Source organism: Numenius arquata, chromosome 2, assembly GCF_964106895.1.
Source record: "Numenius arquata chromosome 2, bNumArq3.hap1.1, whole genome shotgun sequence".
In the NCBI taxonomy this organism is placed as follows: Eukaryota; Metazoa; Chordata; class Aves; order Charadriiformes; family Scolopacidae; genus Numenius; species Numenius arquata.
This window is the reverse complement of record NC_133577.1, coordinates 41,141,362-41,166,314: the sequence shown is the minus strand read 5'-3', so window position 1 is coordinate 41,166,314 and position 24,953 is coordinate 41,141,362. Positions and strand designations below refer to the sequence as shown.

Genomic DNA, 24,953 nt, shown 5'->3' with positions numbered 1-24,953 from the left:
CTTCGTAATGTGAGATGCCGGAAGATTTCACAGCCTGGACCCGTCTTCTCGGTGTAAGTGACTCGAGGAAGAACCATTCAGGCGTTGGAAGAGACCCCGAACGGCACGGTGGGAAGTGAGCCACTGCATGGTCCTTCCATCTTGAGCTCCCCCAGTTAGGATTCAAGCAAGTAAAATATTCAAAGATCCCAATTAACAATTTTACATTAGCGAGAATAATGGGCAATTAGCACCTACAACTATTTCTGGTGGTTCCTTCCAAGCAAAGGAGAAACAGTCTCAAGGTTTCAAATGATTTGATCTGGATCTGCAAGACGTCATTCTAATACCTTTAATCATTTGATCCAATTTGGAGAAATGTCTGTCAACAGATGAGTGGAAATAATCCCTCATTTTACTGTTTAGTAGATTTGTGCTTGCTTATGATAGGCTGCTGGGCAGAATGTGAAAACCCAGAGATATAAAAAGATCTTTGTGGCCAGAACAATATGGATCCTTTGAGGAAAAAGGAGGAGGGCTCTGAGATAAAAAAGGCTGCTTGAATACAAAAATATACTTCCCCTACGTGATCCTGATTTATTCATATCTACAGCCAAAACCACTTTTCTAGTCCTTATCCTTCTATGTTGACCCGAGATGACATCCTGTGGCTTATGTGTTCTGGAAACAGATAAGAGTGTAGTTTACAGTGACCCAAAAACCCTAAGCTTGGCATTTTCCATTTACTTCCAGGGCTTGTACCATCTCTGGGCCTTGGCAGGAGGGAAGGAAAAAGGAAAAGTTCAGAGAAACTCAATAAATAAACCCCAGTCTAAAATCCAGAGATGCTTTTTATAAAAAGCGAGCTGGCATGAGCAGCTTACTGGATAATCACCGGGCCAGGGAGGGGAGCGGGGCTGCCCAAGGAGACCCAAGACCTTACACCAGGGAGGAATTTGACCTGGCGGCTGGGGAGGGACCCTCGGGCTGCTGTCACCAGCCACCCCCAGGACCCTTGGTGTCTGCTGAGGGACCTGCAGCCTGGCTCTGCTTTCATGCTGTAGCGGGCAGAAAAGGAGGGATGCAATCCCCTCCTTCGGCAGTGGCCTTCCTCCTTGCGCCACACAGCTGTTTCGGGCAAGCAGGGGTGCTGGACATTTGCTCCTCCCAGTGCTTTGGGAATTTTACTTGCTTTGAAATATCACCTCCTTCTCCCCTTCGGACACGCAGAGGTTCAGAGCTATTGGGAAAGTCCTGCGCTGGCTCACCACCTGCTGCAGCAATGCAAAATTAGCCTTGGGCAACCTCAAGAAATGCAAAATTAACCTGCAGGTGTGTGAGGGCAGGGGCGCTAACGCTGCAGGTGAGAAAGGAGCAGCCCTGGGAGAGAGATGGGGAGGCTCTGCTCTGACCCGAGCCAACCTGACCTGCTGCTGGCCGAGAGTGCCCTGGGGGCATCCTCTAGTGGCTGCCAGCAGCATGGTGCACCAGCCTTGAGGGAAAGATGGAGGGACCGGCCCAGGAGGAAGGCAAGTGTGTAAAATAATAATAATTTATAAAAAAAAAAAAAAAAAAAAAAAGTACACAAAAATAGTATTTTGGTAGTCTGCTGCTGTGTGGTACCATGGATGCTGCTCAGTTACTGTTTGAGATCCTGGAATGCTGGATCCTTCTTCAGTAAGGAAAAAGACTATTGAGCTGTTACTTTTTCCTGTGCTAATAGAAGGTTTTTGTAATGGACCTTTCCTGGCCCATCCAGATACTGTTGCAGTGACCTGGAGAGCAGCTGGTCATGGGGCATCTCCCTAAAACAGGCCTGGTTGTTAGGTTTGCTGCTGCCCTTGAAGATGAAGGGCGAGTGTGTAAGAGGAAAGGAGGAAGGCAATTATCCATCAGGGACTACTCCCTCTGCTTGGCATGAAGTGGATGGTAAGTGCTGTTTCTTGGGAGAGCCTGTTAAGTATTTTTGTGCAATAAGCCATAGCACTGAAGTAACATCCCTCCCGGCATCTTGGCAAAATATCCCACAACCACACAGTGCATGTTACTACATTTCACTGACTCCTCTGGGGCTCAGCTAGGAAACACGAGATAGTTTGGAGGGTGTAGTTATGTGACACCGTGGAGTGAATTCTAGATAAATGAACTTGAACTTGAAACTATTTCCTTTCTTGTCAGTGACGAGAGTGAAACTCTAGTTAACATGAAAAAGAATTTTCTATCAGGTCTGTGGATCACAAGGACATACAGTGAAATACGTCCTGCATATTCTGTACAATTAATAGGACAAGAAATAGTAAACCTGCTCACAGCAGATGTAAGCCTGGTGCTGCTCTGAATATGGGGAGTTTTGTATTCGGGCGCACAGATGACAGTCTGAATATGTGCTTCCTCAATAATTTAACATTCAGATGTCCGTGACAAATCTGATGCAGCAAAACCACGTAATTGTATACACTAGGGTGTTTCCTGTTAATTCAGGAATAAAAATACTGAAATAGAACATGCACCATATGCTTAAGAGCTCACCGATCCCTCCAAATTTACTCTTCTCCTTAAACAAAAGTAACAGGAGGGGTTCTAATTAATAAATCACTCCTAAATAGTTAGTGTTTTCTGGGAGATGATCAGTGATCCACCTGATGCTCAGGAAGGGACAGTCAGGTACTAATTAGACCTTTAAGACTTCAGGTGGTACCTTTAAAGTCATCACAGAGAGCAATCAACACAACCAAAACAACCCAGATTTGGAAACCTGTTGTTTATTTAAATGGTTCAGTAGTTCAATACCAGCTGGAGACTTAAAGTGGCAAAAACTACCCACCTATCAAGTTAACTCATCATGCTTGGAAGCTTTAAAGGGGACTCATGACAGTAAATCATATGCTATACTCTGATGCTTCCTTCAAAAAATGAAGCCAAGGCTTTTAGAAGTGGGGATTCAGTGCATCCTGCTTCTCCCAGACATGGAGCTGACAAGCCCTCTGCAAACTGATCAGCTGAGGGATGTCTCAAGCAGAGCAATGTGAGGAAGAGGAAGGTTATGGGGGATCATTGCAAAGTGTTTTGGGGTGTGGACAGTGCAAAAAAGAAAGCTGTTTTTGCCTGCCATCTGCTTTTCTTATAAATCTTTATCTTGGCTGGGATTCACCTTTAACTGGGCAGAATTACTACGGCTTTCTACTTCAAACAGAAAATATTGGAACTGGTCCATAGCAGGCAAAAGCTAATTGCAACAAGGATGTTTGAGTTAATGGTCTCCTCAGAGGTTGCATATTAACTCAAATGTATAATTCATATGCCATTTTGGAGGAAAAAAAATGGTGGAATAAAATATTCAAATTATTATTGATCTGCTAGAACTCAACATAAATGTGTTCAAATATTCAAAATATTGTTAAAAAGATGTAATTTCTATGGATAAAAATACAATATTGATATCTTTCCAAAAAGCTATGCCTTTTAACCTAAATATAAGCCACAAACTTACCAGTTAAAATTAGGAGGGAGGAAAAAGTTGTTTTTAATGCAAACAATTCAATCTGGTATTCGCTATACAGTCTGCTGCCCAATCCTGGACCAATCATGCTCCTTCCGTCTCCAGGAATATGAAAGATAAAAGGCAATTTCCCCTTATTTAGGTATATCCCATGTGCCTAAACTACGGAAATGCTCTTAGTTGGCAATAAAAATAATTTCCTGACCCAATCTTTTTTTCACACTGCCCTGTGATAAACATGTGGCTTTCTTGGTGGTTTTTGTTTGTTTGTTTGTTTGTTTTTTTTTCTTTCCTTAGAAGTGGTTAGGTTTCATTGGAAGGATGAAACTCAAATGGAAGAAGGAAGTTTACAGGATGTGAAAAAAGGGACTGGCCACTTGGGAGGAATATAAGAACACTGTCAGAGTATGCAGAGATGCAATGAGGAAGGCTAAGGACCACTTGGAATTAAATCTGGAAAGGGATGTCAAGGGCAGTGAGAAGAGCTTCTTCAAGTACATCAGTAGCAAAAGGAAAACTAGGGAAAATGCGGGCCCACTGCTGAATGAGGTGGGTGCTCTGGCAATGGAGGACGCAAAGAAGGCGGAGTTACTGAATGTCTTCTTTACTTCAGTCGTTACTGCTAAGGCTGGCCCTTGGGAATCTCAGACCCTCAAGGTAAGAGAAAAAGTCTGGAGAAAGGAAGACTTTCTCTTGGTTGGGGAGGATCAGGTTAGAGATTGTTTAGGCAGATTCGACACTCACAAATCCATGGGCCCTCATGGGTTGCAGCACGAGTGCTGAGGGAGCTGGCAGATGTTATTGCTAAGCCACTCTCCATCATCTTTGGAAAGTCATGGAGAACAGGAGAGGTGCCTGAGGACTGGAGGAAAGCCAGTGTCACTCCAGCCTTCAAAAAGAGCAAGAAGGAGGAGCCAAGAAACTACAGGCTAGTCAGCCTCACATCCATCCCTGGAAAGGTGATGGAACAGCTCATTCTGGATGTCATGTCTAAACATGTAGAGGAAGAGAAGGTTATCAAGAGTGGTCAACATGGATTCACCAAGGGAGAATCAATTGACCAATCTTGACCAATCTGATAGCCTTCTATGATGGCATGACTGGCTGAGTAGATAAGGGGAGAGCAGTGGACGTTGTCTACCTTGACTTCAGGAAGGCTTTTGACACTGTCTCCCATAACATCCTCATAGGTAAGCTTAGGAAGTGTGGGTTAGATGAGTGGACAGTGAAGTGGATTGAGAGCTAGCTGAGTGGCAGAGCTCAGAGGGTTGTGATCAGTGGTGCAGAGTCCAGTTGGAGGCCTTGCGACTAGTGGCATTCCCCAGGGGTCAGTACTGGGTCCAGTCTTATTCAACATACCCATCAACAACCTGGATGAGGGGAGAAATGACACAAATTTGCTGAGGACACAAAACTGGGTGGGGTGGCTGACACACCAGAAGACTGTGCTGCCATTCAGCGAGACCTGGACAAGCTAGAGAGCTGGGTGAAGTTCAACAAGGGCAGGTGTAGGGTGCTGCACCTAGGGAGGAATAAGCCCATGCACCAGAACAGGTTAAGGGTTGACCTAATGGAAAGCAGCTCTGCAGAGATGGTCCTGGTGGACGACTTGACCATGAGGCAGCAATGTGCCCTTGTGGCCAAGAAGGCCAATGATCTTCTGGAGTGCATTAAAAAGAGTGTGGCTGGCATGTCAAGGGAGGTCATCCTCCCCCTCTACTCTGCCCTGGTGAGGCCACATCTGGAGTACTGTGTCTGATTCTGGGGTCCTCAGTTCAAGAAAGACAGAGAACTATTGGAGAGAGCCCAACGGAGGGTCACGAAAATAATCAAGGGACTGGAGCATCTCTCTTATGAGGAAAGGCTGAGGGACCTGGGTCTATTTAGCATGGAGAAGAGAAGACTTAGAGAGGATCTCATCAATGCTTATAAATATCTAAAGAGCAAGTGTCAAGAGAATGGAGCCAGACTCTTTTCAGTTGTGCCCAGTGACAGGACAAGGGGCAACCAGCACAAACTGGGACACAGGAAGTTCCACCTGAACATGCGGAAAAACCCCTTTACTTTAAGGGTGGCAGAGCACTGAAACAGGCTGCCCGGAGAGGTTGTGGAGTCTCCTCTGGAGATATTAAAAACCTGCCTGGACATGATCCTGTGCAAGCTGCTCTAGGTGAACCTGCTTGGGCAGGGGGATTGGACTAGATGATCTCCAAAGGTCCCTTTCAACCCTTACCACTCTGTGATTCTGTGATGAAGATATCTGGTTTTATTTATGATAGGAAGTTATTTTGTAGAGGTAAGAGGGTTTTTTATGCACTGTAGTTTATGGTTTGGCTTACATGTGTAACTGTGTGGTGTGCACCGGGACACTCCTGAGGAACAACATGGTAAAATGGCTGTACCAAATTGTATGATTAACAGGTCTGGTTTGTGACACTCTTTTTTCTCCCTCCCATGTACAGAAGTAACTTGGTAGGCTACTATTTCTGTGGCATGTGAAGTGACTTCATGTCCTGAGCCTACGAACAGAGGCAAATCGCTAAATTCACTCCCTTGGTTGTCGATACCCTGGGAAGGGTGATCTGACCCACCGGACCCCGTGGCTCCTAAACTACACCAGGGCACACTGTGGGGTTTTTAGTGTGGTTTTCCTCTGGGTAGTTCCCAGCATTTCAGCCATCCTTATCCACAGTGTGAATAATGTGTTCAGAAAACAGTTTTCTTTGACCCCTGAGATGGTCGTTATGAGTATTTACTTGTATTACTGTGATGTCTAGAGTGTAGTGTTCACTGCTGAAAGAATGAGAGTTATAAATCCATGTTTGTACTTGCAGAAACAGGAAAGAAATATGTTGTGAATTGAAAGACGCTTACAAAAGGCTCACAGCAGTCATTACTGCTGGAAAACATCTCAGCACAACAGATGGAACCTCAAGTAAGTCAGATAAATTAGATCACGATGTGAATGGAAATGATGAAATTCCACGAGTTGCACAGAGGGTTTTTTTTGGTTTTGGGTTTTTTTTTTTGCTTGCTATTTGTATTTTTCAGTGTATGTGATGAAATTGGCTTTTTAGGGCAGTACAGGCTGTGAGGTCTCTTGTGCAGATGCGATGGCTGCAACAGGAAGGCTGCATAGAAAAAAGGCCACAGCCTCTAGAAGTGGGGAGAGCCTGATGGAAAGCAGGAGGTAAGGGGGTAAGGGAGCAAAGCTGAGCAGCAAAAAAATGATGCTTAAAGGAGGTGAAGAAATGTACTTGCCCGCACACAGGTCTGAAATTCAACAAGTCCGCCCTCAGATCCCTCTGCGAGAGATCTACTTGGAAAGCTAGAAGTAGGATGTACATGAAAGGGGTAGGGAGGAGGATTGTATATATTCACAAAATCTCCTTCCATTCAAGAATTCCTAAGTATTTTGTAACACCTTGAGCAATTCCAGGTAAAGCCACTGCTACTTGATCCTTGTCAACGTATAGCTATTGCCTAAATAGGAAGAAGGTTTTTTTAAAAAAACCCCCACCAACCACCTAATATATATAAAAAAAGAATCCAAGCCTTCAAAAATATAAAGCATAAAAATATGTAAGAAATTGTCTTATGTGCTTATTTCTTACCTGGTTTTTCACACAAATATTTTGCTTAGACCCCACACCAGAATCTATTTAAAGGAAAGAGGGCTGGATAAAGAGAGAATTCAAACAACTCCACTTTTGTTCCTGCTATTCAGAGAAGCAGGTGCAGACAGATGGAAATGCCTGGACTCCAATGGGAACCAAGGGGTTGTCCCCCCTCGGGATGGTCCTCCAGGTGTGATGGTGGCCTCACTGGAAGCAGCAGCAAAGCTCTTAGCTGCTTCTCTGGAGGCAAGCTTTAGTCCGTGCTACCTCTCACAGCCTCAACAAATGCTAACACTCACAGTGTGGAGCTGAAGAATTGTCTCGGTTCTCTTCTATGGATTCACAGTTGTCTATTTTTGCATAGAACTATTTTATTTCATTCACAGACACCTATGAGCTTTAAAAGGTTGAGTTACAGCGCTGTGGTGAGCTAAAGAAGTTGCACTGGCTTTAAGGATTTTGGTAAGGCTGTTGGATCAGAGGAGGGCTGTCCAATCAGCCTGTCCTTCAAAAATATTTAAACGAAGAACATGCTCTTGTGACTCCCTGTGGAAAATGGTTCCACACCTCGATGCCCCATACTGTTTAGAAACTTTCTACCTTTCTGACAGAGAGCCCTCTATTCAGGGCCAGCTTGCACCTACTTCATGGTGCTGATGTTTCCCTCATAAGGTGTTCATAACCGTGCCTTGGCAGGTGTTTGTTTTTCAGCCCTTTCTGATGCCAAGCAAAATTAATTTCTTTATGTGCTCTTAAAGAGGTTAAGCTTGGTTATTCTGGTGGCAATGAAATGCAAACCAGAGCTAAAGCTCTTGAGGAGACTGTGCTTCAGTCTTGCACTACGCAGGTTATGTGAATCTGACCAACACATGGGTCACGCTGACAAACCGCCATGGAGGGAGGCAAAGCCATGCTGGTGGTGCTACTGCTTCGTCCCCTGGCCAGCCCTGGTGTGACGGAGCGTGCACTGTCAGTGCTCCTGGCACTCCCCCTTCGCAACTAGTTGGGGGATTACCGGCCCCGAACATGCTCATTCAATGGGCTCCTTGAACTGTCTTCTCCCTTGGATCGTGTTTTCAGTCCTCCACCTTGCTATTATGCAAGGTAGCCTGAAACCAGCTATTTTTCACAGCAGTTCTGACTGCTGCTGCCCTCCCTGTAGAAGGACTGTGAGCCGGCTCAGCGCAGGGGCTTGCAGAGAGCCTCCCCGAAGAGTTGCCTCTTTCCCGCTGATTCTCCGGGGAAGAGGATTTTTGCAAGCTCTCCCGAGCAGGTTAGACACAAGGCAACCCTGGCTCCTGGCCTAGAAGAGGCTGCCGGGCGTTTTCTTCATGTCAGCATTGCTTATCGCTCCGAGGGAAGACGCCGAGCGTGACCCGCCCTCCTTTCCCCAAGCTGCGATTAGCGGAGAGACAAAGCGGCTCTGCCCAGGCTGGCATTGCAAGTCTCCTTGACCCAGGAGAACTTTGGAGGCAGCCCGGCACGTCTCCTCAGACCAGGTGCTGCACAAACCCTTCCCAAACTTCCCTCTGAATATTTCTTAGTTGCAAGCTTCAAAAGGGGAATTCAGGAGCCCGGCCACTTGCCACCGGCTGCTCGGGGCACGTCATGACACGCTCCTTACTCTCTTGGAAAGAGGTTTGCTTGGGTGGGATGTACAAGATCCTCCATCATCAAGTCATGTAGAGACAAGATAGCACAGAAGTCCTCACTTGTTGAAACCAGACACTCTCAGAAAAACTATTTAGTCGCTTCCATACTTAAGATATGTTTTTCTTGAACAAACAGCTTAAGGCTTACCCGCAGACAGGAAGTAATTTTTCTGATGCCTTGTCGCTTGAGGCAAAAGGTAAACAAATATGATGAAGCTACAAATACTGTGGACTAGACTTCTAGTCTTCCTGTGCTTAGCATTTACTCTGTAAGTAGTTCCAACGAAATAATCTAGACAACTCTAGTCTAGACCTGCCAAAGTACCCCCAACATCTTACTTCCAAAACATTTGGTGTATTTTTTTTCCATCTACAAAAATAGATGCTAAGAAAATAGTTTAAGAAATGGCTGAGAAATTTTAAATACAGGTAAGATACATCTAACTAACCTATAAAACTTTTATGTGTATATACTTACTCCTACCATGCTTTTAAATACTTTACTTTTGTAAAAATTTAATGGGTAGATACGTAATTCTCAACACGTCGGAGTTGACGCTTTCCGCTAGATTTGACTGGAAAATGGATTCTCAGATGATCGTCTGTACTGTTGGGATATCAGCTAATACTCTCTCGCTCCCATGGCATTTTACTTTTTCCCTCCCTGCCAGGGCTGGCAGAAGGTTATGGCACGGGACAGTAACACCCAGCGCTGTCTGCACTGGTGCTGTCAGGAGCAAGTGTTCTGGGGGGCACAGGTGACAGCCTGCTAGTGCTTATACTAATTGTGACTTCTTTTTCCATATGAATTTTTAATAAAACAAATTATAAAGTGTTTTTAAAGTAACTAATTGGATAGAAATGCTTAGGTGTTCCTCTTTCTTCCAAACCTAGGTTGCAATTTCTATGCTGATAGAGCCTACGAAAATGCCAGCAAACCGTTTCTAGCACGTAACTTGTGTTCACGTACTACATTACTATTAACATAACATACTTCTGTATGAAAAACCTTGAATTGCTCCTAGTATCATTCTACATTAGTAAATTAACGTTTTAAATAAAAGGTGCATGGAAACATGTGCAACTGTGTGTGTGTGTGTATATATATATATATACACACACAGATAAAGGTACTTATTTAGAGCTATAAATCTCATAAAAGTATTTGCCTGACCACTTTTTCAGACTTACTGTTCTCAAATTGAATGTTGTTTTTTCATGTCATGCATGAGATCAAGATCCAGTTTTCTGTTTTGTATTACAAAGGTAATACTTTAGGGAAAGGGTAATACTTTAAAGGAAAGTAATCATCTGGAACACCTTTAGCAGCCTCCTCTGAAGTCATGTTCCTGAAGAGTACTACCTAATAATAATTTTGGTTTAACAAAAGTTTTAAGTACTTGGGAGAAAAGAAAACATTAGGAATTGGGGTGTCAGTAACTGACCTCTGAAAAATGTCACAGAGGAAGCATTTTTCAGACTGAAATTGAAGTCTAAATTTCCTTGTTTTGACTCATGCTGTTTATTGAGGCAATACTGCACACTACGGACCAACAGCTGCCGCGGGAAAGCACTTAGATGCCAGTTGGAAGCGTATTGAGAAGCGTACACCTCTGATACCTGCTACAGCCCAGCAGCAGCCTCTCCATTTCTAGATTTGGCAGCGTCCATCAACACAGTAAGTAAATGTTTCTGGCTTTTGGCCAGCAGAACAAAGGCATTTCTGTAGTTCTTACAGGCTGAACAATTTGCAGTCTCAGGACTAGAGGACGCTAAGGGGACTGATATGTCATCACCAGGGTATGCGGGGGAAGAAAGATTAACTGCAAAATCAGGTTCTATACTAAGATGGATGTGTTAAAATTGAGGTACTTGGGAACCTCATCTCATCACACCCCTTTAATAACAGATATTAAAAATTATGTACATTAAAGCAAGACTGTTTTCTTTAAATCACTTTATGATGCTGTCAGTGCAAAGAAGGATAATTAGTGAAGGGACAATTGAAAATTCAAAACATTTGAAATGCAAAATCCAATTCAGTCAAAAAGTATGCATTAACAGAAGTAAACAAAATATATAAAATGAAGAATATACAAAAATTCCCTTCCCCCCCTTTTAAATTAAATATGCTGAAAACAACTTGGATAAAAAGTTTCTCTGCTCAAAACCAGTCAAGTACTTAAGCAAAGTTTCAAGTACTTCTCATTGCAATGATGCAATTTTTGATGGTTCAGTTAGTATTAATTTTCTGTTTGAGGCACATACATGATGGCAGGGCAGCATAAATATTTTGCAGCTTTAAAATACAACGGTAAGCTGATTCTTAGGCAAGATAAACAACAATTTCTTGCAAAATGTGACAAGTTAAGGAGTGCATTTGGAAACCTAGAACTACTATATAGACCTTATGTATGGATAGTGGTCACTCCACCACTAACAGACCACCATATTCTATAATGCTGCTTTTCATTCATTTATTTAGCAGGAGTGAAGAAATGGGACTTAAGTTACTGTGCACTTATCCAAGATAACAGGGAATTCTGGAACTGGAATATAGCACCTTATCTCCCCATTTCACTGACTCCCTCTGTCAACACTGCACTTATGCAGTACCAGGGTGCTATAAATTAAGACTGCAGCACCACAAAGCCTATTGTCTGGTAGACAGATGCAACAACTAGTAGGACATACCTGAACATCTCTCCCCTGAAGTTTCAGACTGCAGTAGAGCAGTTTGCCCAGCTTCTCTAATGTTAATCACCACTTACTGCATTGACCCAGAAGTGCACTCATTTTATCCATCTCAGGTTAAAACTATTTACAGAAGGAGCATCCTCTCGCATCTTTTCAGACTGTAAAGATTTAATATTTATATAGGTTTGTTAATTTCAAACACTCAGTAATATATTAGGAGGGCATGAAATGTTCATTAGAAGACGTTTTTTCCTTTCAATTTATCTCACTTGAAATAACAGCCTAAATAAAGACAACTTACAGATTTCACCCACGTCAACAGAACCTGGCTCATAATTACATCATAGCCTAGGACTCATCTCAGTCTGCTACGCTGTTCAGTTACAAACTCCTTCTTTAAATTAACCTTTTGTCCCTGTTACCTCACTAAAACCCTCTCCCCTACTCCCCATAAAATATAGTGTACTGTGATCCACAACTTGAGAACCACAAAAATATGAAAATTTTAGTATCTGATCTTTCCATTCCAGTACAGCTTGTACTACTTGCAGCTGATTCAGGTTTTGCCTGGGTGAGTGAAAGCAGAACAGCAGCTCTAACAGAGGCTCCCTCTTGTTTGTGTATTGGTGCCCCTTGCCCCACCTTAATTGGAAAAACTCAGCAGTGAGGTACTGCAGTAGCTGGCAAATTCCACAGTGATACATAAGGTTATAGCAGCAACTTGTATAAGAAGAGTAAACTATATTTGACTGGTATTCCTCAATTACAAAAATCCAGTCGTACAATATAATTCACAATTTAAATACCAAATAGAATCATTTAATGGCATATTGGGGATAAAGTCCCACAGTTTATGGATTAATGGGTTTACACCAGGGTTTCTCGCTCAGGACCAAGCTGCCTCTGTAGTCAGTCCCAGCAGCTGATTCTTTCCTGCTCGGGGATCAGACTCCAGTTGGGCGAAGGCTTGTCAGTCGCCAGCCAGTCAAAGTCATCCACCAGGTTCCAGTTGTTTCTTTTTCTGTCCAGCCCAGAAGACTCGAAATCTCTCTCGATGCCAGGGTAGCTCCAGGTGTAGGGGGCGAAGGAGACCTTAGTGCAGTCCTCGATGACTGCCCGGCTGGTCACCTGCACGTAGAACCGGCTGTTGCGGGTGCGATGGGTGCGGAGCTGCTGGCAGGCCAGCACCAGGAGGCAATCGCTGCAGCCATCCACCAGCACGGAGGTGGACACGGGCCCGCAGAGCACGGTGCAGCCCCGGCAGTCCCGCACCCGCAGCGTGTTGGCGTTGCCGCGGAGCCGCACCCGGCAGCCGCGCAGCTCGGAGAGCACCACGTCGCGCTGCAGCAGCTCAGCGGGGCCCAGCTCCAGCGCCTCGTCCTCGGCGCCGCTGAACCCGCACAGCGGCGGGCCGACCTCCTCCCCTTCGGCGGGGCCGTGGCCGGGGGCCGGCGCGGCGGGCTCGGGCCGGGCGGGCTCGGCGGGGCGCGGTTCGCTGCCCGGCGCCGCTTCTTTCTTGAGGGTTCGGAAGGCGAATTTCTTCTTGGGCTGCAGCTGCTGGCGCCGGGCCGCCAGGTCCCCCTGGAGCCGCGCCACGGCCTCCTGCCCCTGCCGCACCTCGTAGGGCGCCAGGAACCGCACGCTCTCGGTCAGCAGCTTCTGCAGCCCCTGCAGGCGGGCGGCCGCCTCCTCCAGCGGCCCCGCCGCCAGCAGCGCCTCCACGGCCTCCCGCTCCCGGGCGAAGGCGGCCAAGAAGAACTCGCTCTGCTCCTCCTTCACCACCTGCGCCTCCTTCTTCTGCCGCTGCCGCTCCACACCCTGCTGCCGCTCCGCTTCCCGCCGCTGCAGCCGCTCCGGCAGCACCACGGCAGCGGCGGCGGCCGCCTCAGGCTGCAGGGGAGCCATGAAAGCGGCCGGCGCCGCCGCCGTCTCTCCTGCCGCCGCCTCCATCTTGCCTCCTCACCTCCCCTCCGGCCACTAAGCGGCCCGCCGATTGGCTGCCGGCAGCCTCGCTTGCGTCGCCGCCGCCGATTGGCGGGCTGTGGGGGGCTCCCGGCGGGAGGGGAGGAGGGCTAGAGGGAGGGGTCTCCTGTGGTTTTAAAGGGGCCGGCGCCTCTCTGCGGGATGGGGTGAGTGCTGGCGGCGGGGGCCGCGCTCCGTGGGGCGCCTGATCCCGCTTCCCAAATTAGCAGCTGGGCTATAAATAATCCTCCTGCCCTTCCCCTCCTCTGCGCGCGCAAGTGCCCGCTCCTTCCTACCCGTCTTCTTCGTTCCCCACCCTTCTCCCCTCCCAGGCCGCGCCTGCCACCGGGAGCCCCGGTGGCGGCCGTTGGGCTGGCGGCTGTTGGCCCTTGTTGGGGTGGCCCCGGCTGCCGGACCCCCGCGGCCCTTCCTGTGGGCGGCAGAGCGGGGCTGTGGGAAGGGGGTTCTTCTCCCCGTCTCGGGGGAGGGCGGCTCCCTGGCGGGGCCTGGGGACGGCGGCTGAGGGCCGCAGCTGCTCTCCACCTGCCGTTAGAAATAGAAGTCGGGCGGCGCTGGCCGCTCGGGCCCGGCCTGAGCCGGGCCTGGGTGTCTGTTAGGCGTCGGGCTGACGGGCAGTGCCCGGTGGTGGCGTTCCCCGTGCCTAGGCAGGCCCGAGCCGCGGGCCTGGGGCCGGCTGGCGGCTTCACGGGGCCGGAGTCTTCGGGCGGGTCTGTAAAGGCAGTGTTTCAACAGACCTTTCCTACGGTTTCCTCTTCTGCAGTGAAGCAGTTATGAAAAGGGCTGTTAATGCTTGCAGGTAACTGCAAAGGTGGTGCCTATTCGATTTCTTGAGTGTGATGTTCCAGAAAAGAGTTCAGTTTTTGAGGGAAAACGTGAGAGCAGTGCCCGTGGGCTACTATGCCCTCGTAGGAGGCCAGTGTGAGATATCCACAGAGGCCTGTATGGAAACATGGCAAGGAAGATGCTCTTTATGTGTTTAAATTTTATAATTGTGAGGTGTGTTTTAAGTTAATTTGCAGCAGGAACCAGAAATGTAGTACACCTGGCTACAAAGTAGAACAGTGATCATCATTCTGGTGTATTCTTTTGAGAACTGCTCTTCTATTTCATGGAATGTTGATTTTTGCAAAGCAAGTTAACACAAAGCACTCATTCAGAAACATACAAAAATAAATTTAACTTCAGTTCTGGAAGTAGCATCTCCCTTCCCTTGGCATTTCAAAGTTACCTATAATAAGTTAATATAGGACCTAAAACTATCCATTGAAACAAAAAGGGGCTAACCCAAAGTAGATATTCTGAATTTACCAGCCTCTATTTGGTGATAGCACGGGTTCTTTGTCTAATGTTCCTATTTGGAAGTATAGATTGTGCTATGTAAGGTTAGTGCTTGAAAGTAGCCACTGTTTTCTGTTTGCTGAGAAATATGGTTGAATTTCTGCATTAGATGTGATACAACATTGTTAAAGGGTAGGGAGTACCTGAACCTTGTATGTAATAATGTCAGCCCAGTTAGGATGACAGAAGAAAGGCAGTGAAATGCCTTTAATCCTTGTAATGCATAAAGGACTTGCACTAAAATAGAGACTCTTCTTTCCTTATCATTGTTACAATATAAAATTGGGGGTTTTCAAGGGGTTGTTGTGTAACAATAGGACTTTGGAACAGGTTGGATGTGGGGCAGCAGTAATATTGTGGTTGATGCATTACAGCTCTTAACAGTCACAACACTGCAGTGTTACTGTGTCCAGAGTTTTGTTTCTGAAAAATTATATTTTGAGTCTTAAAAATGAAAACCTCTTACCTTGTAGAAAGGGAGAATGCTCAATCATGAAAAAGTAAGGATATCTTGAAATATCTTCACTTGATTTTCCTGCCACTGTGTTTAAATGACGCATTTAGGAAGTCTTAGGCATTTTTACTAATATATAGTCAAATCCACTCCTGTAGTAATTGCATTATTGTTACGCTAGGCAGGAATATGGTGTGATTAATTCACTTTAAGAAAAAAATAAATTCTTATTTCCATCTTGTTTCATAAGAAAGATGTGTAAGTTTCATTTTACATACCAGGCTTTTTTTACCTTATGCTCCCACAAGTGTAGGTAATAGATATGGTAACAGTGATGTAAGTGCTTATCCCGTACATGAGAATATTGACAGAGAAAGGCTTTTGCAATTTTTCAGTATGCACAAATGTTACTGGAGTATGGCCTTGGTATTGTTACACAGATGTGACCCGGTAGATGAACTGCAGTGGGTAAACCAACTTTATATATGAAAAGATTACAAGAAAACACTGGTATACACAGATCAAAATAAATGTTAAGTATTTTCTGCTGCAGTACAATGATCACTTTTTATTACATTTGGGCACTTAGAAAGCTGGTATTCTAAATTGTTTTTTCTAGAGGTGATTGGAGGTTTAAATTAATGAGGACCAAATGCACTTGTGAATAGAAGCTTCTGGGAGACAGTGGAATCTTTTCACCTTGCTAATGTGCACACATTATTTTGGGGTTAGAAGCAAAATAACCCCAGATACAAAAAGGTGAAGTGTATGAGCATACTGAAAAATTAAAAAGGGAGCAATAAAATTATTCTAACCATCTCATCTTTATGTTCAAAATTTACTTTCCACACTTAAAATTTGAGGTTTTGGTATAATTGATATTAGTATATATTTTAATTTTTTTTGTGGTAATACAAAGACTGACAGTTTTCTTCTTGGCTTTGCTCACAGCAACGTCTATGTTTTAAGGCTGCTTAGTGTGCTCCATTATAAGCCATAGAGAACAGAAGATTTACAATTTCCCAAACAGTAACCACCTGAATAAAATATAAGCCTTCTAGCTCAGGCTTGGACTCATTTTGGTAAGCTGCACCAAGCAGTTTAGCTGTTTGAGGATATTAGATAAGAGTATATAGTTTTGTGTTATAATTTTTTCCTACTTCCCCCCCTCCCCCCGATGTGCTTTAGTTCCTCTCTGGTTTGAAAGTAGACAGTAATCATTTCAGTAAGACCTTTCACCGTTGCTTGAACTGTACAGTGTTATTTGTTTTATGTGAAGTTGCAGGTTGCACATGCTTACTTGGATCTGTAACTCCAAGTACTTGGCTGTGAAACTCCAAAACTTAAGCTCTGTTACGCATGCTTCCAGGTTTGTCTGTATGACATGGTTATAGCTCTTGAATGCTGTCTATCTGAAATATTTTACACTGATTTAAACTAGCTGAACAACATGACCTCATAGCCTTTTGGAGTGAGATGTATCGCAGAGTTCGGGTGAAGGTTCAAGGTCTTGTCTCATTCCATCATTATGTTAAGAGGAGCAGGGGGTAAAAGCGAGATCCACAGAGGCATCTGTGCATCTCGCCTCATAATAATGGATTCTTAAACCTGAGGTTCCTGAGCTTGTGAAAGTCAAGAACCTCATAGCTGTGGCGTGATCTTGAGGTGTAGATTTGCACTCTCTCAAGCAAAGGAAGGCAGTAAATACAGTTATTCCTTATCATTGGTATGTATTTCCAACACTGACGTTTTTTATTCCAAAGGGAGTAATGCACGTACATTGCACCATCACACACACAAAATGTTATTTGGTCTTTACCTGTGTTTTCAAGAAAAGCAACAGCCCCTGTGTCTTGCATGGAGCTCTTATCTGATGGATGTGATCTCTGCCTGTTAGATTGAGTTTCTCCAGAAGAGATTAGCAGATGAACGTAATTACTTCTGGCTACAAAGTAGGTAATTCAGTGGCTTGTGCAACCATCGTATTCTACTGTGGGTTTTAGTAAGGGCTCTTTGAACTCCTCTGGCACTGTGATCAGGCATTAAAGATGTAAGCTATATTATAATTCATTTAAGATACTGTTGACTGTACAGTTTTCATGGTGGAACGGGGCTTCAGTAAAAGTGACTGTCGAGTCCCTGTATCTCTGTGTTCTTCTCTTGGAAAAAAATAACAAATTCCGTTAACATTACGTTTGGCATACTGATTGTTTTTATAAATGCTTTTGTTTGGACTAAAATGTTGTGCTTTATATATTTGGCCATATGGAAAGGCAAGACAATGTGTGTTTTTAAAGCACTAATTGGAGAGTTAGAGCTAAAACTATAAAACTTACTTGGTACATCTTAATTGCTGTGAGTAATGCAAAAGCTTTGAAATGTAATCCTTGGGAATGCTTAAGATACTAATTATATTCCAACCAGTCCAGGTGCACTTGTTCTGAAACGAGTCTGAGCTGGTCCCTTCTGAGAACCTGGTGTTCCCAATGCCAAAGGTGGAGAAACAAATTCATTTCTACGAAAAAGAGTTATCCTCCAAAACCAGAAACAGACTTCAAAGCATAACATCTTATGACAAGAGGCACTTCAAGATTCACAAAGCAAGGCCCAAATACGCTAAACACAAAAGCTCAAGAGCAGAAGAGCACTTAAGTTTCGTCCAGCCCTAGCTGCTAACTGGTATTTAGAATCCTAACTTGCTAATTGACATTACTTAAATTCTGAAGATCCAGTATGTTTACTACAGATGCTGTCTTACAGACTCTCCCTTTGAGGCAGTTATTCTATTAGTTCTGGAGTTCCTAAGAGATTTTTCTCAGTGCCTCCCTTTAGACTTCAGATGCTTTTATATTTATTTATATTTTAAATTTTAAGGCATTTCAGAAAACTATGTGTGGTTATTGGACTAGCCAGTTCAATGGACTGCCTAGGTTTAATAGTATATAAAAGTTTTCCATTTTGGAATTGTGAATCTTAATTGCAAACATATTTCATTTATTTTTATCTGAATAATTTAAATAGAATTAACTTGAAGACAGTGTATCCAAGTTTACTGATTTTCTGTTAGCTTTCCTGTAGTATATTCATTAGTTAACAAAACTAAACTTGTATGCTTTTTGCCTTTTATGCATCTTATGAAAAAACCTGCCGGCTATCACTCTGAAGGAGGACTGCCTCCTCCTATTATTTGCATTTGTTCTTCAGTCTAAATCTGTAAGGATAAATTCTATTCATATTGATACACTTTACAGTGATAATATTAAGACTTATCTCACAGCAGTCTTTATTCATATCCAAATCTTATCCAGTTACTTTCTAGTAGGGTCCCAGAAATACCCAAGTGAAACGATTTTCTCAAAAGCTGTGACTCAGACGGTGCTTTATTCATAATGTCCCTTCTGTTATTCCATTTTTTCTTGTCCTTAGACAAGTACAGCTCAGCATGCTTGTGTTTCTTTCGTGAACCTGAATGCTTTTGGTACAGCTTACTGTTCCACTGTGTTTCTGTTATAACACCTGGTTTCATGTTTTAGGCTTCCATTTTTTGCTTACTTCTATTAATATTTATTTGATTATTATTTTTTTTTAATCATCCTCAGCACCTCAGTTGCATTAGGAGTGGTCCTTTTGTTAGCTTCATTGCCTGGCTGCTGGTTTTAACTACTACTACTACTTTTTTTTTTTAACCTTGTGTCCATCTACGCATTAACATACTTGTAGGTATTTCTGTGTCCTTGCTTAGCTGATTTTTTTCCTTTTCATCTATGCTAACCAAACGAACTATGAATATTATACAAGCCTCTCCCAATTTCTGCCATCATTTTTTGTTTAAATTTCCTCTATAAACGTTGGCAGAGTTAGTTGTGGAAGATTATTTCTCCAGATAACTGTAGTAAAGTTCTGTCTCCAGAGGTGTTTTTTCCCAATACATTTCAGTGGCTGAATATCTCAAGATTATTCTAAATTGGAAGAGAGAGCTATTAATCTTTCAAACTTAATTCTCCTTTTTAAGGTACTCTAAGCTGAAGAATATGAGACTCTATTTAAATAACCTAGAGCATGATATAGTTATTCTTGATCTGTTGCAATAACAATTTTGCATTGTCATTTGTTTCAATGGGAGGTCCAGTCACCATATTTTTTTCTGGTTTTCCTTGACTGCCTTCCATGCCTCAGATCCACATTTCAGAGGAGCATAGTTCTCCAAAATCTGTTCTTTAGATTGATCACAGAACAGTCCTGCTGGCCGTCACACAATCTCCAGTCATAGAAACCTGTCTGTCTTCTGGTATTGGTGTAAATCCTTTGTTCTGAGGTTCATTCTTTGTTACCTCCTCTTACTACCTACATCCAAACCAATCACCCTTTAAGATATGTATTGGTTAGATAGTCCTGTGTTTGGTATGATGGTTGATACTGGAGTCATACAGCTTTTTACGTTACACCATGCAATTATGACCCTGGCTTCGTAAGTTCTGTTTTGTATAAGTAAGGCATGGTATCAAGCTGAAATTTGTAATGTTTAGGAAATTTTTACTGGTGGGTCATCTATGTATTGGTGGTAACTACTCAAAATTTGGCAGTTCGAACAGATATCAAACTGAATTTCTCATGTTGCATTTATATTCCAAGTTAAAGTCTTTGTCTCCCTTCATGCCACTGTGTTTGAGTGCCCTGCTTTTCAAGTGTTGTGACCTCTACCTTGCTATTGCTTGTGCCTTTTAATGATTTGTTTCTGTGCCTTCAAGCTTAGAGTTATTTACTGTTACCTAAATTAGTAATTAATAAAGCAGTACATAGTTGGATAAATGATGATTCTGGTGACGAGCTGACAAAAGAAATGTGTTAAGGGATGGAGAGGTGAAGAAGCATGGGAGGAAGAAGTGCCATCAATGCAGCTGAAGCACTCAGTCTGAGGCTGCAGTGAAGTAAATGGCATTCTTTCCCATCCAATATACCTCAGAGAAGATGTAGTGAGTTGAGGCTACAAAACAACTATTCATATAAGAATCTTGTAATGACTGTGGAATTCATTCCTTTACTGCAAATAGCTTAGTCCTTAAATGCTTTCTAAGGAGGTTCTTGATGCTTGATCTTCTTTTGGGGTACTAATTTATGATTGCACAAGAATTGGAATGCTTGTGATGCAGACCTGGAAAAATGGGCTCAATAATAATGAAGTGACTTGATTTAGGAGAAATCTGGAAGCAGAATGAATGGGGAGGGTGTTTTTTACACCCTTGTTTTCTCCCTTTCAATATCTAAGCCTCATTTTCACTTCTGTACAATCTGTCATTTCAGGGCTATATATCTCAGCTCATTCCAAATGTCATTTGGTGTCTTTGCACACCTATGAGAGTGGTAGTTGTTAAATAGCATGGTCACAGTTTGACAGCTGATGTCAAAATATAGCCAAGTAGTATGTTGTGTGATGGGTGCACACGATGTTCCTGGTAGCTGTACTTAAGAGTTATCACGCCAACGTCTGTCTTCTCCTATTCCTTTTTGACACTGGTCTTGCCTTTTTTTCTCATGCTTATTTCCCCTTACTCCTTCTGAAGCCGCTACAGGAAAATGAGTGGGGAAAATTAATGAATGTGATTGCGGGAGCTAGGGAGAGACAGCAACTGAATGCCCTGAATGTAAATTGGAGAATAGCACTCTTACTGAGGACAACAGCTCTGGGCAGGTGACCTTGGGACAGAAGAATTTTGACTTATTAGGGTCTTTTGTGTTAATGCAGTAAGGCAGTGAGAAGAGGGGAAACCTCCCGGGGCAATGATACTCAGTTCAGAAACACCATGTGATCCTCTTAAAAAAGCATGAGCACCTTATGGCAAAAAGCAGTATTTCGTTAGAATCGTGGCCTGGAAAATTCTGTAGTACACCAGAAGGTAATAACACTACAGCTGAAGACTGCATTCAAACTTCTTAGTATTAAAGGTAACATGAATTTTGCTTTAAGAGTGTTCTTCAACCTGACCTATAAAGCCACATCCAACTCTTGATTTTTTTAGTGACCGTTTCTATCTGAGCCAATTTTGTTTCTGAACAGACATAGCAAATATAGAAATATATGCAAAATTACTTGTGCAGAGGATACAGTGTGTTCTGGTTTCATTTTGTCCACTCAGTGGCGATGTCAAGGGTTTTCATTATTAAACTCACTGACTCACGTAGGACTGGAGAAACCAAGTTGCTTCAGGGTGCTTCACTATACAGATGTTACCTCTCCTTCCGTTTTTGTACTGCCCCTGCTTAGCAAGGTTATTGCCAATGCTGCTTTGAAACATCCTTCAGGGAAAGGGAGTGTGAATTATGGTGCAATCATGGATGATTTATGTAGGCTTCCTTGTGTTTCTTACGATAAGGGAATCTATTCGAAGTCATTTGTCCTCCTGCCTCCTCTTCCTTCTTTGTATTGCCTACTTCCTATTTGTGGTTTCTGTAGGACTGGGAGAATAATAATATACTGATCAGATGCTCTGCCTCGTAACCTCTGAAAGCAAAGTTCCTTCCTGCTAACCAAATCAGAAGAATGCTTGTGGTGTGTCTCCCCCTCACAAGTTCTTACTTGAGCAACATTCTTTAAAGCCAGTGATGCTGAGTAGGCTTTAATTCAGGGCAGGGTTTGGCCCCTTGAAGCATTTGCTGAAGTTAGGGACCTTGAAGTTTGGCCTTTTCGATTTTCTAATGCTAGTGTCAGGTTTGCTGTGAGAGCAATTAGGATGCTGAGCTCTTTGACACGTGGTGTTTATGTCCACATTGTTGGCTATTCAGGTCCCTACTGTGTTTATGAAAAGTGAAGTTAATAAATTGGCTGATGGATAGGCAGCGCCATGCTTGTGTTCAGTGTGTCTGGACTTCGTAAGGGCTGGCTTGGACTCACACTAAGGCCTGTTGGCTGTGGCTCCCTCCCTTTCCAGTTAGGGAGTGATTTGAAACCTCACCTGATTTTCTGCTGTGGGCATGTAAACAAGAATTGCAGGCGAGTTCTTGACTCTGGCAAAGGTTTGGAATCGGGCTTAACCTTTGTTTCCCGTATTATAACAGGAATTGTTTGATTACTGAAAAAAAATAATAGAACCAGATTCTAACTGAAAAACAATGCTGAGGTGCTGACTTTTTTTTTTTTTTTTAACATAAAAAGTCTGGCCAACTTCTTGGAGAAGGTCCACTTAGTACACTGTCCATAACCATCTTCATGTCATTGCATTTTAAAACTAAAGTGTTTTTTTGAGCTGCAAAGCTAATAAAGAATGTACTACTAAATAAAGTCTTCAAATCCTTGTCTCTAGGGAGTTTTAACAAAGTTACTTTTTCTTAGGAAAAAATAGAAAAGGTTGCTGTGTTCAAGTCCTCGAGAGTTGCAATTACTGGCAGAAAAAGTGTCTTTAAAGACATTTCTTGATTTAAAAGCGCTAGATACATATCTGTACATGCTAAGAATCTAACTGGTTTCAATCAAAATTTTTTGTTTTAAATAAAAGTAGGTGTGTAAGTTCATACGAATGAGGAAATTTTAATTATATTTGTAATAAATTGAGTATTTGGAGTTAGTTTTGGCTATCTGAAAAGCTTTGAATGGAAGTAATGCTTTTAACTGAAATAAATTGTAGAATAGTATCAATGAACTCTCAGTGCTATAAGCTTTGACTCCTTTAGGCTACCCAAATTTTAAGTGGCTTTAATTCCTGACATTTTTATCCACCAAGGGTGATAAGACCTTATCTTAGAATATTCCAAATATTCCAACTTGTAAGTGGATCAAATCTTATCTTTTTAAAGGTGACCTTGCATTTTATTTTTCTGGGGACACACCTCCCTCCTCAAAGTGTGTAGCGGCTTACAACTTTCATAGGAAGGAAATAAACCAAGTTGGTTTTTTTAGGGGGAAAAACTATTTATGTTTTTACTTTTCTGTGACCCAAAAGACACCCCAACATTTAACCGAAAGTAAAACAGCAGAGGCACGGTATAGGTCGCCAGATCTACGGCTTTCTCAAAAAAAAAAGGCCGCTAAACTTTTTAAAGGGACTGACTGTACAAAAGGCGCAGCGAGGATCGCGCTGGAGCCGGGGACTCATCATGTCAGGGCGGCGGTGCCCGTGCCCGGGCTGCGGCACCCTCCGCCGGCCCAGCGGTGCGGCGCGGAGCGGCGCGGCCCTCCCGCGGTCCTCGCCGGGTGTGCGCGGCGCGGTGCGGTGCGGTGTGTGTCGGCGCGGGTGCGGTGCGTTGCGCGGCGCGGTGCGGTGCCGCGCTCTCCTCGCTCGCTCTCTTTCTCTTTCCCCCTCGCTCGCTCGCTCGCTCTCTCCCCCCCCCCTCCCTCCCTCGCTCTCTCGCTCTCCCTCTCTCTCTCTTACACTGCCAGCCCCTGATGTGATGGCGAAGAAACCCCGTTGACAAGGCACTGCTTTTTCATGACGGTGAGTTTCCCTTTGAGTGTATTATAATTTTGTGATAAAAATTTCAAGGAAAAAAAAAACACACAACCTCCTTCCTCCCTTCCTTCGGGGAGGGAAAAGAGAGGGGGGAAATCTATCTCCAGACAGACAGAAAAGAAAGAGGAGCAAATTAACAACCAGGAGTTGCCAAAACCAGGATATTAGGTTTCAGCCCAGAGAGCTATTGGCTCTGGGGCTATGTATATAAATATATATCTAGAGAGAGAGCGAGCGAGAGGGGAGACGAGGAGGAAGAAGAGGGATATTTTGTGGGTGGCTGTTGTTTGGGCAGATGTGGATTCACATGGAAATGAACTATATATTTCTTTTTTCGGCGAGGCTGGTGGTGGTGGCTGCTGAGGGCACTTAAAAAAAAAGTTGTTTCTTAAAATAAAGGCGGGGGGGGGGGGGTGTGGGGGGTAGAAGGGAGAGATAAGGTTTCAGGTCCAGGCTGATAGCTGCAGAGAGGGGAGAGGTTTGGGGTGGGTTTTTTTTTTTTTCTTTCTTGCTGATGCCATGCAAATTCAGGAGAGGAGGGAAGAAAAATCTCTTTTAATGACTCATTGATTGAGCCGGTTTAAAATTAGTTGTTGTTGTTGTCTTTTTTTTTTTTTTTTATTTTCCGCCCCCTTGATGGCCATCAAGAGAGGGATGGAAAGAGGAGAGGAGGGAGTGTGTGTGTGTGTATGTGTGAGTGTGAGAGAGAGAGTGAGAGGGAGAGAGGGGGATAGAGAGAGTGTGTGAGGGAGAAAGAAAAATAATCTTTTCAAATCTCCTCCCTCTTTTTTTTCCCCCCTCGTTTCTTTGCTTTTCTCTAAAGCTCTGTGGTCTGTGAAACACTCTTTCTTCCTCCTCGTCAGGAAAATGGAGACACTTCGTCTCTCTCCTGGCTGTGCAGCTGGGAAGGATTTTTCTTTTCTTTTTTCCTTTTTCACTCCTGGCTTGATTTTTTCCTTTCCCCCGTCCACTCGCCACCACCCTAATCTTGTCATTTCTTTGAGCTGGTGTCTCAGATTTGTGCCTTCTGGGGATTTATTTTTCACTCGTTTCCTCGTTTTCGGTGTCGCCACTCGATTTGATTTGATTTGTTCGGTTCTTTATTTGCAATTTCCTCTGAATGGCTCCGCGCCTCCCGCTCTCGCCCAAGGAATGGAAACGGTGCTGCTTTTTGTGGGTGCGCGAAATGCTCGGGCGGTAGGTTTGGGCTAATGCGCTTTTTTTTTCCCCCTCCTTTTCGGGACCAAGTTTTCCGCTGTGTGTGTGTGTTTTTGTTGTTTATTTCTTTTTCCC

At 43.7% G+C, this 24,953-nt stretch overlaps 2 protein-coding genes across 2 annotated transcripts in view; one reads left to right on the top strand and one right to left on the bottom strand.

Annotated features, from left to right (window-relative positions):
* Window positions 1–12,353: 12,353 nt before the first annotated feature.
* TBCC (tubulin folding cofactor C) lies at window positions 12,354–13,394 on the bottom strand. Its single transcript, XM_074168961.1, has one exon. It carries the CDS (start codon window positions 13,392–13,394, stop codon window positions 12,354–12,356), a length of 1,041 nt encoding a protein of 346 aa, XP_074025062.1.
* Window positions 13,395–24,527: 11,133 nt separating this feature from the next.
* BICRAL (BICRA like chromatin remodeling complex associated protein) overlaps window positions 24,528–24,953 on the top strand; it is a 33,250-nt gene continuing 32,824 nt past the window's right edge. The window contains exon 1 of the mRNA XM_074168310.1: window positions 24,528–24,857. The gene's annotated coding sequence lies outside the window, so the exon portion shown is untranslated. The remainder of the gene's footprint in view (window positions 24,858–24,953) is intronic.